Source organism: Wasmannia auropunctata, unplaced genomic scaffold, assembly GCF_000956235.1.
Source record: "Wasmannia auropunctata unplaced genomic scaffold, wasmannia.A_1.0 LD336090.1, whole genome shotgun sequence".
NCBI classification, from domain to species: Eukaryota; Metazoa; Arthropoda; class Insecta; order Hymenoptera; family Formicidae; genus Wasmannia; species Wasmannia auropunctata.
This window is the reverse complement of record NW_012026800.1, coordinates 2397822-2411772: the sequence shown is the minus strand read 5'-3', so window position 1 is coordinate 2411772 and position 13951 is coordinate 2397822. Positions and strand designations below refer to the sequence as shown.

General features: G+C 46.6%; 1 protein-coding gene across 6 annotated transcripts in view; it reads left to right on the top strand.

Annotated features, from left to right (window-relative positions):
• Positions 1-13951, top strand: part of LOC105447892 (tyrosine-protein phosphatase 99A) — a 279292-nt gene that overhangs the window by 203759 nt on the left and 61582 nt on the right. For all 6 annotated transcript variants that reach the window (XM_011686166.1, XM_011686168.1, XM_011686167.1 and 3 more), the window contains exon 4: positions 9064-9187. In XM_011686166.1, coding sequence (XP_011684468.1) covers positions 9064-9187 — 124 coding nt within the window. The remainder of the gene's footprint in view (positions 1-9063; positions 9188-13951) is intronic.

Sequence of the window (13951 nt, the reverse complement as noted above, 5' to 3'; positions counted from 1 at the left end):
TAATTGAATTAAATGGTCATACTTTTACCGAAGGGAAGGGCGCGGATACCCGGGGAGGTTCTTGGCCTTTATATTCGCGTCCCGGGGTAAAACTTAAAATATTAACTCGAAAATGTAAAATACGACGTCTCGATTTACATACGCGTGTTAATCCCGCCCCCGAGATGGGCGTCATAGAATTAACGTCACCAAGGCTCTGCCTGGCATCGGCGGCGATGCAGGCGCCGTCGCGCACCGAACTTACAGATTGAATAATTCCCTGCGAGAATCAGTCGAGTAAATTACGTCCCGGGTTCTTGCGAGGAAAACTTACGGATTTTGCATTCGCGCGCGCGTTAAATGGCGTACACGTGTATACCTTTTAACGCGAGAACCTGTATGTGCGTGAGAACACGTATACGTTTCGCGGCCCAGAACCTGGACTATTTTTAAGAAGAAGACATACGTTCGTTTTTATCGGCGACACAATTTTATTATTTCGCCGAATTTCTTTATCTCATCCCTGCGCCAGACGTACAATTCCAAAAAGTAAGCAAGAAACGGATCATTTCGCCTAACATTTGTCTTTCTGCTTGAAGCCGCCGCCGTACTTAGAACATCCGAGGCGCAAGTAAAATATTTGCGCAAAGTATACGCCTGCGTTTTCTTTCCTCCTCCTTTTTGTCTCCCCTCCCTGGCCGCCCCTCTTCGTCCCGTCCAAGCCCACGGTGCCGCGCGATATCGTTGTTTCCCGGCTTGGCCCGCCGCGGGGCCCCCGGGGTAAACCGGTTAACATATATTTTTGCGAGGGATTACAAATCCTCCCGGTAATTCTGTCTAAACTATTTGCGGAGGGAATGTCTCGCGCCGTCGCGTCGCACGCAAACAAACAATCCGCAAAACGCGCGAACGCGACTCTGATCCCTGCTCTCTTTCGGCAACGCCGCCGCCGTCGCCGTGGTGCGGCGTATTAGAGAGCCGTGAAGGCGGAAGGGAAAAATCTACCGTCGATCTGTCCGCCGCAGAAGTCCGATTTTCTCCGCCGAGCATTATTCTCCGTCGAGATAAATTGACTGAAAATAAATTGATGAGAATCGAGATAACGCGTTACCACTTTGACGGGAATTCCGTCAAGATATGGGCGAACACGGGGGAGCATCAGAGACGGGGAGGATACGTGGAAGTAGGTATCCGAGAGAAATTTACACGGGCGAATATCGAGGAATATCCCCGCCGATATAGACAGTCGAGAGAGGAAAGAGCCACAGCGGGAAGGAATGAAGCGTCCCTCTTCGATCGGCCGCCCCTTAATGCCGTGTTTTATATTCGATTAATTCCGTCCGGTTTCACGCGAGAGCGGTCGGCAAAAGCGGCGGCGGCAGCCAGTCACGGGCGGTGGCTTCCCGCCTGTCTTGGCGAAATTTCAAATTCACCCGTGTGTCGAGTTAAAATTCTGCCGATCCACACGGCGGAAGACCCCTATGCGTCGTGATCGTCGTTCCGCTATATAAATGTGACCGGCGAAAAGCTCTCCGCCTCCCTCCGTACACTTTGTGAAGATACGAGAAAGAAGGGCGGCGCGATTCTCTGAAACGTTTTCTCGACGATGACGACGCGGGGCGCCGATCTGTCGTTTCGAGTACACGGTTATATGACGCCTCGCGCGTATTTGGTACCCCAAAAGACAAGCGACTACTGTAACGCGCTAATTTGCCGACGCTGTTTTTGATGGGGGATATTTACCGCGAGGCTCTCAACGCGGTCGCTGCACCGACAGTCCGCAGCTGCCCTTTCCCTTCGATCTCTTCTCTTTCCTCCCCTCCCCTCCTCTCTCTCTCTCTCTCTCTCTCTCTCTCTCTCTCTCTCTCTCTCTCTATTTCTGTGGCGAAGGCATGTTTTAGTCCGGTTAGTAAAAGCAACGACAGCGGCTCACTGTTTCCGCGTCAGAAACCGCAACCAAAATTCGAAATAAATAACGCGCCGGCGTGTCCGAATCGAATGTCCGTATCGCAATCGCGTTATATACAACTGGCCCCGGTCGTCCCCCTGTTAACGGTGATGAAACCGTGTCGGTCCGTATACAGATCAGCGAGGGAAACAGACTGGCGCCGTAATAGCCAATAATTGAAAATAAAGAGTGGGCCGATATCAAGATTGCAAGATTGGATTTAGATCGATTGTAATAGATATAAAGCGCGCCACGAATGAGATACCTTGTAATTCGAACTGGACGGGCCGGCCTTTTTTGAGGACACCCGGCGCGGCGTGTTCGACAGCGAGGTCGTTGGTATAGATTTGATTTGATTTGATTTGATTTGATTTGATTAAAACACGCTACATCTCCCCCCCCCCTCCCTCCTCTTCCTCGTTATAATCTCCATGGCTACTCGTTGCAAGTAATTCGAGGCGTGATTAACGGCAAACGGCATTGAACGCGCGCGCGCGCCCTCATTTCACCCCATGGGAAATATCAAGTTGCCAATGTACTCTGGGGCCCGTTTATCGGTAAACATCACATATATAGAGAGCGCGCCCCATGGACATTGCTTCCGCATTTTGAGCGCGACCGCCGCCGCCACCGCCGCCGTCGCGGTAAGCGCGATCATGAAATTCCAACAGTGCGATCATGACGAAGTTATTCAGATAATTCGAAGCACGGTGATGCGGCCGGAGAGTAGGAGGGGAGGGGGGCGGGTTGCGTCGTCTTGCGTCGAATACACAGTACGCGTTTTACACGGGCGAGATCTCATTGTATAATTTCCTTCCGTACGTATACGTACAACTCCAGAGAGAAAGAGGGAGAAAGAGAGAGAGAGAGAGAGAGCGGCCAGAATAAAAACGCGACAATGGCAATTGTGCGAAGAATTTCCACGTTGCTTCACGCGAGCCTTACGATCGGCAAATGGGAAAAATTACATCGTCGTGTAAGGGCGGAAAATAAGCGGAAGCGGGAATTGGACGTTTCACTTAAAAAGCCGTAATGTAGCCGCGCGCGCGTATGGAAATTTTTCGCGGAGGGCAAATTCACGCGACAAGGACTCACTGCAGCAGCGTTATGCACAGCAGACGTGTGTGTATGTATGTGTGTCGTACGACCCTTTAAACCGTGCAACTTTCGTACGAACTACTCCTTTTTTTTTTATTATTCTGCCATTGCATTACGAATTATTTCGCTGGATATAGCGCGGAGAAGACGTACCTACATATACGCATACACTGACGGTATATATATGTACACGAATATATACATACATACATATATATACATATATATATATATATAAATGTATTAAATGTACAGAGGAGGCCTGACGGCCGTACATATCTACGACGGATATGTAGCTAAAATGCGAATGTCCTCTCTCGCATATAGGCACTCGTGTATATATGTGTGCACATATGTACACATCTATGTACGTATGTAAAGAAAAGCTGACAGCCGGAAGCGGAGAGGTAAAAATGGATAAAAACGAGGGAAGACGAAGGGAAACCCTTTCACTGTCCGGGGGAGAGGAAAGGAGAAAGGGAGGAGGGCACAGGGCGCGCTTCAGTGTTTTCAAACGCACTCCTTGGAAACTGCCTTCTATTACGGCTCGTCGGCCCGGGGCACCTGGGCCCGTCCCTCTCGCACAAAGGACCACGCAAATCCACCGTGCAGGATCGAATCGATATCTCTCGAACGACATATACGAACTGTACGGGAGGCAGGAGGGTTCCTGCTGCAGGGAGAATGGACCCGCGGACCAATTTCGTCCGGGACATCTCGCGATTTTTCACTTTTCCGCGCGCCGCCTTCCTTCGTGCGCCCCGTAAGTCCATTCTCGGACTAACGACGGCGACATGTCGACCGCTCGCGCGGCAGGGAAAATATCGACGATCGCCGCGCCGGCATGGTAGCGCGACGGCATGATCGAGCATGAATATTCCACGTCGGAAATCGTCGTCGAATCTCGAGGAAAGCATCGCGATTTGTATTGATCAGAGCGATTTCCTCGCGTGTGCACGATCGTTATTAAATAAGCTACCTTAACGCGAGTATTCTTCTTTTTTCCGTCTGATCCTTTGAAAATAATGCTTTTAGCTTAACTTTGAAAATGGATGAGATTGATGGAATGGTTCTTTAAATGGATTATTTGATTAGTTTTCAGTGCTTTCGAGATATTTTGATAGAATATGTGGATACCTATATACGTACATTCGCACGCTATTTTAGAGATACTAGATTTTATAACTATTTTTTCCGATGAATAATAAAGGGAAAGAAATAAAGTATGCAATAAGTCCTCTTTATATATTCGCGCAGTATAAGCTTTTCTACTAAATATAAAACTTTTTAATTTTTCTGTGTGGGCGTATCCATTGATAAAAGTAATATTTTACTAAGAAGAGAATACTTTTCTTCTTTTACGATACATAAAACGCTGAACGACTTTAAAGTAAAAATCAAGTAAACAGTGATTTTTCAAGTTTTTATCGCAATACTTTAGTACTGTTAGAATTGCTAACAAAGTTATTATACACTGATATCATCATATAAACTGTCGATTTTCTTTAACGAAAGGAAGGAAAAAAAAGAGAAAGTCAAATTCAATTGGACTGTTAATCTTGTCACAATTAACTAAAGTGCTAATTATGCCGATGACATCGGCGAAAAGGGAAACTCGCGCGTCACGAGATAGGCAGAAACAGGGAGAGTACGGTTAATGGTTGAATACTGAGTTTTAACGGTGAAACGGGGTGAGAGATATTTACGTGGGAGCCATATGGTTGAGCAAGGCAAAACAGTTCTTAAAATGACGCTCGTAAATTCCGCTAAACGCGCTCGTAGAAATTTATATTCTACCCAGCCGTAAGGGTGGGACGACCTGGCCGTCGTCCTTCGGGGTGCATACGCGCGGTTATCCCGGTATGCACCACTAATATACGCGCGAACTCTGGCAAGGCAACCCTTCCTCCCCGTATCGGTCATCCCGTCCCTTCCGCGCGTAACGGGAAATACTTTTAACAATTAATTTCATTGCAGGCTACCGCCTAGTTTTTCAACTTAGAAAAACTGTCGCGTAAATTCAACGAAGTTTTAACTCGTTACGTTGAGATTTAATTAGTCACCTCACGTACCTGCTTTGCATATTTCCGTTTACGTTCGGGTAAAGATTTAACGTAAAAAATATCGCCTGGAAGATACGCTCTTACCCGACCGTATAACCCGTCGGAGATGATTTTCTGATTACGCCCGGCCGTGCAATCTCCGCACGTCGCAATCGTCCGCGCGATTTTCCGCGAGACGCTTCGACGTGGAACGGGCATCATTATTTTATCGCGTAATTACCTCCCGCGGCCGGTATATAACGATAAATATTTCACTCTGCGGAAAGTTGAAGCACGGTCGCCGTTCTGCGCGCGTGGCGCGAGTGACCAGGGGATCTATAAACATTCTACGGGATTTATAAGCGTTTCACTTCCCCCAGGGGTAGGGGGGCGAGGGGGGGAGAGAGTGAGTCGTTTGAATATTGCAAAACGCTAAGTGTAGGAATCTGTATAACGAGACTCGCACGCGCGTCCACCGCCCGTCCGCTCGATTTTACTTTGCCGCACGTCCGCCGGTGGCTTTGTGCAACGCAACGCGCTCGACTTGCGGCACGGATAAAGAAACGTCCACTGTTGACCTCGTAAAGCAGAAAGCATGAATTATTAATGAAAGGCCGCAACGCACGGCGGGTGGTAGAGCGATGCAGCGGCGCGTACCCTGTTTAAATGGTATAGAATTAATGGGCAATCGAGAGAGAGAGAGAGAGAGAGAGAGAGAGAGAGAGAAGTATATGTGTGTGTATGTGTTTCTCGTAACCTCTGCTTTGGAGAAAATTAACCCGAAGACTTGCAATTGATTTTAATTTCTTTTTATTGAATATCGTGAGCACTTTTTTGCACTAGAATGGAAAATGGAAACTGACGAGACCAATCGCCACGCGAAAAAAACAGAAAAGAGGAAAGAAAAGACGGGGAAAAAGGTGAAACTTCATCTCACGATATAATTAATCTCTTGTCTAAAATCATAAAGCTCATAAGCTTTAAATCACGATGAAAGATAGATTCCGGTCATTTATATCGATCTCTGCGTGTACGCGACACGAAGAGTTTAGGTAAGACGCAAAAGTTTCGCGTAAATAGATTAATAAGTGATATAATATCAAGAAAAATACTCGAGGAAACGAATGTGTCGGTCGATTATATTACAAAAAGGTCAAAACTTACGAAGAGAAATATTTTCCCGTGGCAAGGAGAGAGTCGATTCGCTCCGGATCTTGTTTGTTTCACGTACTCTTCCGCTTGAACAAAGAAAAACCCGATAGCCACTCAAGACACGCGTAATGTACTCTCCCCTCCCCTTCCCCCCCCGATCTCTTTTTCGTTTACCAACCGGAAACGCTATGTGAAATTAATAATTCGCGAACGACGGCTTCATAGTAAATCTCATTTATTCCGTTTCCACGCCTTTGAATTCTCCCTCCGTTATATCATAGCGCGGAAATGCAAGCGGCTACGCGCAAAGCACGCGGATTGCAAACGAGATAACATTATATGTATAAAAAAAAAGGAAATCTAATTTATTCAAGAGTCTAATATAACGAGTTCTTATTAATTATAAGATGACTCTGGCCCGTAGCTTTTCATAACGGGGAAATAATAAGCGTGAGTAATGCCTGTATAATGCTCGTCGCGAGCAGCTTTTGTGCGAGCCATTGACGTTAATTATATTTTGTTTTTAAATATATACTTATTTCTTACATATTTACACGAAGTAGCTTGTATATGATTACTGTAAAGAGAGTACAATCCATGATAAATCCATGATCTCATGTATGCGTCTCTCTTTCTCCCTCTCCCTCCCTCCCCTCCCCCTCTCTTTCTGCGATAGAATTAATTTAATATTTAAGTATCAGGATAATTTAATATTATTGAGATTATCATCAAATGATAATAGGGCTGACATAAATTATCGTATAGACGAGTGCATGGTCAATCACGCAAAAGTCATCATGTCAGTTGAAAATAAATTGGGCACGTATTAATTGCGCGGACAAGTGCGCATTTAATCATATAAAAATCGCACACAGGCTAATGCGGCGAAATAAACGGTGAATTAAAGTGTCTCGTTATATTATATAACTTTTCTGTCATATCGAGCATCATATCGAGCCATATTGAGCAAATACAAATTGCGCGGACAAGCGCGCATTTAATTACGTTAAAATCACGTAAATTAACGCGACTGATACGTAAATTAGCGACGCTAAATATACAACGTTACACAACTCTCTCGCTCCCTCTCTCTGTCCCTCTGTCCCACTGGTTGGCGCGCATTCAATACTTAATATCGAGCCGGGGGCGCCATTGTGCGGTGGGTAGTCGGTGTAATTCATGTAAATCGAGTACCGCGGGGAGAACTTCTGCGTTCGAAATTTTTCTCGGCGCGGGTGTCACGGCGTGCGGTAACGGCCGACATAAACAGCGGGAGTGCAGCCGCGGCGGCGACGGCGGCGACGGCGGCGGCGGCGGCGGCGGGTAGAAAGGTCGCGGCAGAGAGCGAGGTCAGAAAAGGATGACGACTCCATCCTGAGAGAGGTTGGAGGTCCCTGCTCTCATTTATGATCTTATGCAACGTGCGCGCAATGTTATATTTCGCCGCGCCGCACGCCGGTGCATATTAAACGCCAGTGCCTTATCCGATGCGGCCGGCGGCGCGGCGCGGCGCGGCGCGATGCTCGCGGCGTCACCGACGCCGCGCCGTTCCGTGGCGCAGCAGCGCAGAGCGTCTCTCGTGATCGGTGGTGCTTCCTTCTTCGCGCGAATAACTTCGCGCGAGAAGAGTCGCGCGATGGTATAGAGGGAATACCCTCTCCCGGTTATATTCAACGAGTACGTCACGTTTACGACACGAGTGCCTGCAGGATGTTACGTTAATATTTAACGGGCAAAACTGTAGATGAAGTTTAAGAACTTGTAAACCGAATATCATTTTTATTTAGCTGCGAATTGAGTTGTAATGCCATATCGCGTGACTTATCATCTTCTTTTTTTTATTTTTTTTTTTTGCTTGCAAACGACAAGAGTCCTGCAGTTGATTTTTCTCGTAATAAAAATGTGGCAAAACTATTTCGCGATCGATTCTTCCGTAATGAAAGCTGGATCCGAGGCTTAATTACCAAACCGTCAAAGCGGATGAAAACCAATCAGCTGAGGCATGCCTTCGTGATTACGTGTGTCTTGCACATCGTACGAAAAAAGTATGATTATACACCGTGCTGGTTTATAATCACATAAATTAGATCCACTATTAGTTTGCGCAAAAATACGAAGCTTTAACAATCCACATTAAATATCTTAATTTAATTTCGTCCAAATATTATTTGTTATAATATTATTTTGAATCAATTTGAACATCTGGAAAATATAATTTGTTGTCCATGCTGAGAATCGATATAATTATAAATTTACTTTTATTGTACTTTTTTTTTGTACTTTACATAATTATAGCCAATATACATTTTTACACGCAGCAATTTAATATATTTGAAAGAGAGGAATCTAACACGACTAGAGCTGTCGTCACGATGAACGGAACACTGCGAGCGTTTCTATTCCGTGAGAAAGAAGATTGCTTCGGAAATATGGATACCATAAGTATTCGTATATGGGTTGTTATATACGTTTGCATCTACGTGTCGATACCGATGCAAAACGCCCATAAGAAATATCAACTACGTGACTCCAACTTTCGGCAAAATAAATTTCAGCTTAAGGAACTGGAGGCGAGTTATAGCGTTGCGTTGTAAACGTGTCGCGCCCCCCCCCCCCGCGCGTACGTAGGTACAGCTACTGTAACTACTTCAAAGTAATGTCTTTCCTAAGTAGTTGGCGCATTGTGTGCGCAAGCTACATTCGTTTGGTTGATAATCGCGAAGAACATTTACCCGCGGCGAAAATTGTCGACGAGCGTTCGACGAGCTTCTACGGCCGCACGAATTGCCGCCAACACAGCAGTAGCAGCAGCGTTGTGAAATGATAAAAATTTCTGCCTTTCAGATGTGCCTGATCCACCGGAACGGCCACTCGTCATAAGTTACACGTCCAAAGCCGTGAATATATCGTGGGCACCTGGTGTTAATTCCCACAACACTCCAATTTCGCAGTACGTCATCTACACCCGGTAAGTCCGATAAATATTGACTCGCGAAAAAAGTGCCCTTGCGCGCTCAAGCCAACTCGCCGATCTGACGGGGCGTTCTAAATTTACTCAGATAACTCCGATATCGCAAATATTATATTAAAAAGCGTAGTTTCTTGTAAAAAAAAAAAAAAAAGAAAAACGGAGAGAGAGAGTAAGGAAATTGATGTGGCAAATTGACGTACCTTTTAGCGATGTTGTCACGCCGTCGCGAGCTTATACACACAGAGATGCAAAGATTAAAGTGAAAAATTAACTCAATCGATTTAACTAGCGAGTCTCTCCCCCCCCCCATCCCCCTAATGCCATTTAAGAGTTACGTCGTGACGTCAGTGAAACTTTACTGTTGATTTCCACGACGTGCCACTGTCGCTTTCTCGCAGAAGTTGAGCAAATTGCTGCGCCGAAGTGAATTAATGTCGCTTTTTTTTCCCGGGGAAAAAACATTTTTTAATAGGAAAAAAATCGGAGCGCCCGCGGGATACGCTCGGAAATAGCTCGGTTCTACGCTCGAGTAGATCTCACCCCGATTATCTTACGGCGTGGTCTCTTTCTCTCTCTCTCTCTCTCTCTCTCTCTCTCTCTCTCTCTCTCTCTCTCTCGTGGTCCTCACTCGCGACTGAAGGTGGAAGAAGAAACGGATAAAATAAAAGGAATTACCGAGGATAAGAACCGCGGTGTCGATAAGCACCCTTTGTTCTCTGCCGCATCTCTCGGTTCCGTTATCTCTTCCCCCCTTCCCGCTCCTCCTGCTCTCTCTCTCTCTCCCCTCCCCCCCTCCTAACTCGTTCCGCTGGGTCCCTTGACCCCGCGACCGACTTCCACGTTTTCCCATCGCCCAGGACATCTCCTTTTCGTTTTTCCCACGAATTTTCCCTTCGATGCCCGCCGGTAAAGCCAAACTAACCGTGCGTTGCAATATATACGTCGTATTAGAATAAAAAAAGATGTAAAAATGCCGGGGATAGCGCATAAAACGGGAAAAATATTTTTGTACCATTGTGTGGTATATAAACAATATAATATATACAGCGAAAACTGTACACACGAATATGTACTCGCCTGCGTTACGTTCTGCAAAATTGCCCCGAATATGGAAATCGCGAATATGAGAAAGGGGAATATATAGAAAGATTATGGTTGGATAAAAAAAATACGCAAAACGCCGAAATAGAGAGCACCGATTTCCGATTTTTTAATATCTTTTTCTCTGACTTCATCTTAAGTAGAAATTTTGATCCTTAAGATCGTATGTCTGTAGGTGACAAATATTCCTTGCGAGGAAGATGCGTAATTTTCTATCGAAATGAGACAAAAGTATGAAAAGTCACTTCCCTTTTCATCCGTTTATTGCATTCGTTAAATCCTGCGAGAGTAAATTTCTCGAATCCGAGAAAAGATTGTCGACATCGAATATAGGATGCATGAATAAAGAATGCGCGCGAATGGTACGTGATTCTATTTCGATGCCTGCACAAATTGAAGACAAACTAACCGCTATTAGTTTCTAACTATACCCACTTCACTCACAATCATTTATCAAAATTGTGTTAATCCTTTTCGCTCAAAGAACATTTCGAGAGACGGCTGAACCTCTCATTTTATGGCATTATCTTCCTGACAAAAATCCATTGTCACTCCCTTCACGGAGAGTTTGGCAAGTTTTCAGCGATTTAAAAGATTCAGTCGATGATATTACTCTTACGTACGTAATAACGTGAAGCCTAGCAAAATTGCTTTCCACCGGCCGTTAGCGATGGGTATTTGTGAGCCTCGGCTCGGCCAGCTGCGAGCACTCCGGCGTTTCGATCCGGTCGCGTACCGAAAGTGTTAATTTGCGCGATGCGACCCGTGGTCGTCATCGAGCTCGTCGCGTTTCGATTTCGATGTAGCGGCAAGTTAATTTGAGTGATGCGCCATACGATGCACTTTGGCCCGAACCTTCGCTCTCTATATCTTTGAAGAGACGATAAACAACAAAAACAAAAAAAGAGAAGAAATAAAAAAACTGTCGGTACAAGTTTTATTATTAATTAAACCCTCACATCGCCGGACGTTCATTTCGCTACGCAACATCGCGGGAGCATCGCGGTTCTCTCGTTCTCTGGAAGGTGAACGCTCGCACGAGAGACTACGAGCGGATGGAATTCTTAATCAAGTTTCCATTTTCTTTCCTTTTTTTTCCACCCCCTATGTCTCGACCGCCCGGCCGCCGCCGCCGCCGCCGCCACCGCCCCGCGCTTTCTTCCCTTTCTTCCGGTCGCGAAGCAGACAAAACCCCGAGAATAGAAGTTGTAGGAAATAATATATCAGTCGGTGTCGTTATGGTCGCCGAATATTGAAGTTTCACCCCCGCGAACCATTTCGCCTTGCTGCTCGGGCTGGCAGGCCCTTTCAGAAAACTATCGTAATACCTCATAGAACTTGGAAAATATTAGTTTTATAATAAAGTTCGGTCGAACTTCGTTCAGCCGCGAAAGTGGGAGGAAGAGAGAGAACGTTGGGAAGAAAGGGAGAAGGTGCGCACACCGGCGGACAGGGGCTCCCTCCGCGCAGTCCGTTCCGTTCGAAGATTATTAATCTTCGCGGAAATCAACCGCCGTTTTGACGAGGTCCTCCTTGCAATGGCATCTCGCGCCGATCTTCCTGGCTGGAAATGACGTCGACGGAACCGGCCAACGCCTTTCTGCCCGACGATCGTAATCGCGACGGTCGGCGTGTCTCACGAATCCTTCCGGCACGAACTACATCACGTGCGTCGAAAAAATGCGAATTATTGTCACGTTAGAATTCGCGGACGCGCGGATATGTATGTGACACGTCCTCCATTCTTTATGGCACACGGAAAGCATTGTAGAATACACGTAACTTACGTAACGGAAATAACGGCGGCGCGCATCCCACTTTTTGGTATGTAACCTCTTCTATACGGCAATTTAGTAACCATTTGCCACATGTGTTCGGATTAAAAAACATTTGTGAAGCCTAAATGTGTACACGTTATACACGGCCAAACACGTTTTCAATTTGCCACTGCAACGTGCATCCCGTGCAAACGGCGCGGCCACCGCGTATTCGGACAACATCCGGGCGCAACGCGTCGACTCTTCTCTCTCTCTCTCTCTCTCTCTCTCTTTCTCCTCTCCTCTTCCCTCTCCTCACTCTTCCCCTCCCCTCGGCACCACGTCGCCGATCATTTATCTCCGTAATATCAGAAAAGTGGCGAGGAATAAATGCCGCGACCGCGTTTATTAGACGGGACGGACTATCGATCTTAGTGTGTTAGGTGTCCCCCGTGGGCGGCCGATCAATTTCCCGGGATTCCTCCGCTTAATCTTCCCACGTTTTGTTAAACGTATTAAAATGGAATTCCAATTTCGCGCAAGCCCACCGACCGACATCGAGGACTTGCGCGCGAGCGTGCTCGGCTGTACGGCTCGGTGATCGTGCACGATCCGCGAGTTTTAATTACTTTTGTCTCGCGCCGCACTCATGTGCATGGAGCTCGGAGCGACGCTTCTCGCGGCCCGGTTTTCCGGCTAGGATCGACTTTCAGTCTTGCGACGAGAGGACGAGGGAGAAGGGAAGGGAGGGGATAAATCGGGGGAGGCCTTTTCGACTTTTCACGAGCGGCGGCCGGCGCGCCAAGCTGCAGGCACTCAACGCAAGCCATTTAACGAGCGTTAAATGAGTATTTCATTGCACGTCGCGCGAATAATAGTCCGGGAAACGCTTTAGTTTTTTACCGGACACTTTCATTAAATTCAACGATTAAATTCGATGTAGTGTATATATACCTGCAGAGAGCACCGTCTCGCGACAACATCGTTACGTCGCGCGCGCGGGCGCGCGCTCGCGCTCGCGGATGTTGTGTGTTTTGCATATACATAAAAGTTTCAGATTTCCCAATAGGGAAAAAGCTGAAAGGCTAATTTTCACGGAGGGAAAAATGTCGTTTTTCGTGGCTCTTCAAAGAGACTCTTGCCAGACTTATTTCCAATTTCATAAGCTGCAACTATCTTGCAAGAAATTTTTCAGAGGGTAGGAAACAGATGTGTAATATATATATGCGCTCTCGGAAATCTCGGAAATATTGCGTTACTGATGGTAGCTTTATACGTTCGCCCCGACGGACGGCCCGGGAGATAGATGCCCGTCGAAAAATCCCGCCTGAATTAATAACGGTTCTAAAAATCCTAACTCTCGGTGAATAATACATTAATGCGCGCAATAAATATCGTCGATGCTTATTTAAGAGACCCGTACACGTCCTTTCTCCCTTCCCTCCTCATCACTCCTCTGCCGCCTTTTCCCCCTCGCGGGGGATATTGGAGCAAAGCTAACGGCGTAACGTTATCTCTTTCCGCCAAAGACCGCGGATTAAACGCGGCGTATCAGCCCGCGGGAGTAGTCGGTCCGTGAAAGTCTGGAATAAGTGAGGAGGATTAATTAAGACCAGCGCAAACGCGACCCAACATAATCGGCCCGACGTTAGCTCTGTGCCTTAATTCCGGGGCCGTAAACTGTTCTTCAGCAGCGTCGTGAAAGGTAATGCGAGATACGTGACGTCGTTGATCACGCCGTCGAAACGCCGCTGTAGTATAGCTCTGGACCTCGTCTCACGCTCTCTCTTTCCCTCTCTCTCTCTCTCTCTCTCTCTCTCACCCCCAATTCCGCTCTCAGCCATTACGAGGCGAATTTTGCAGCTGACGCTGGATTAAGAACTCGAACGTATGAAAAACTCCT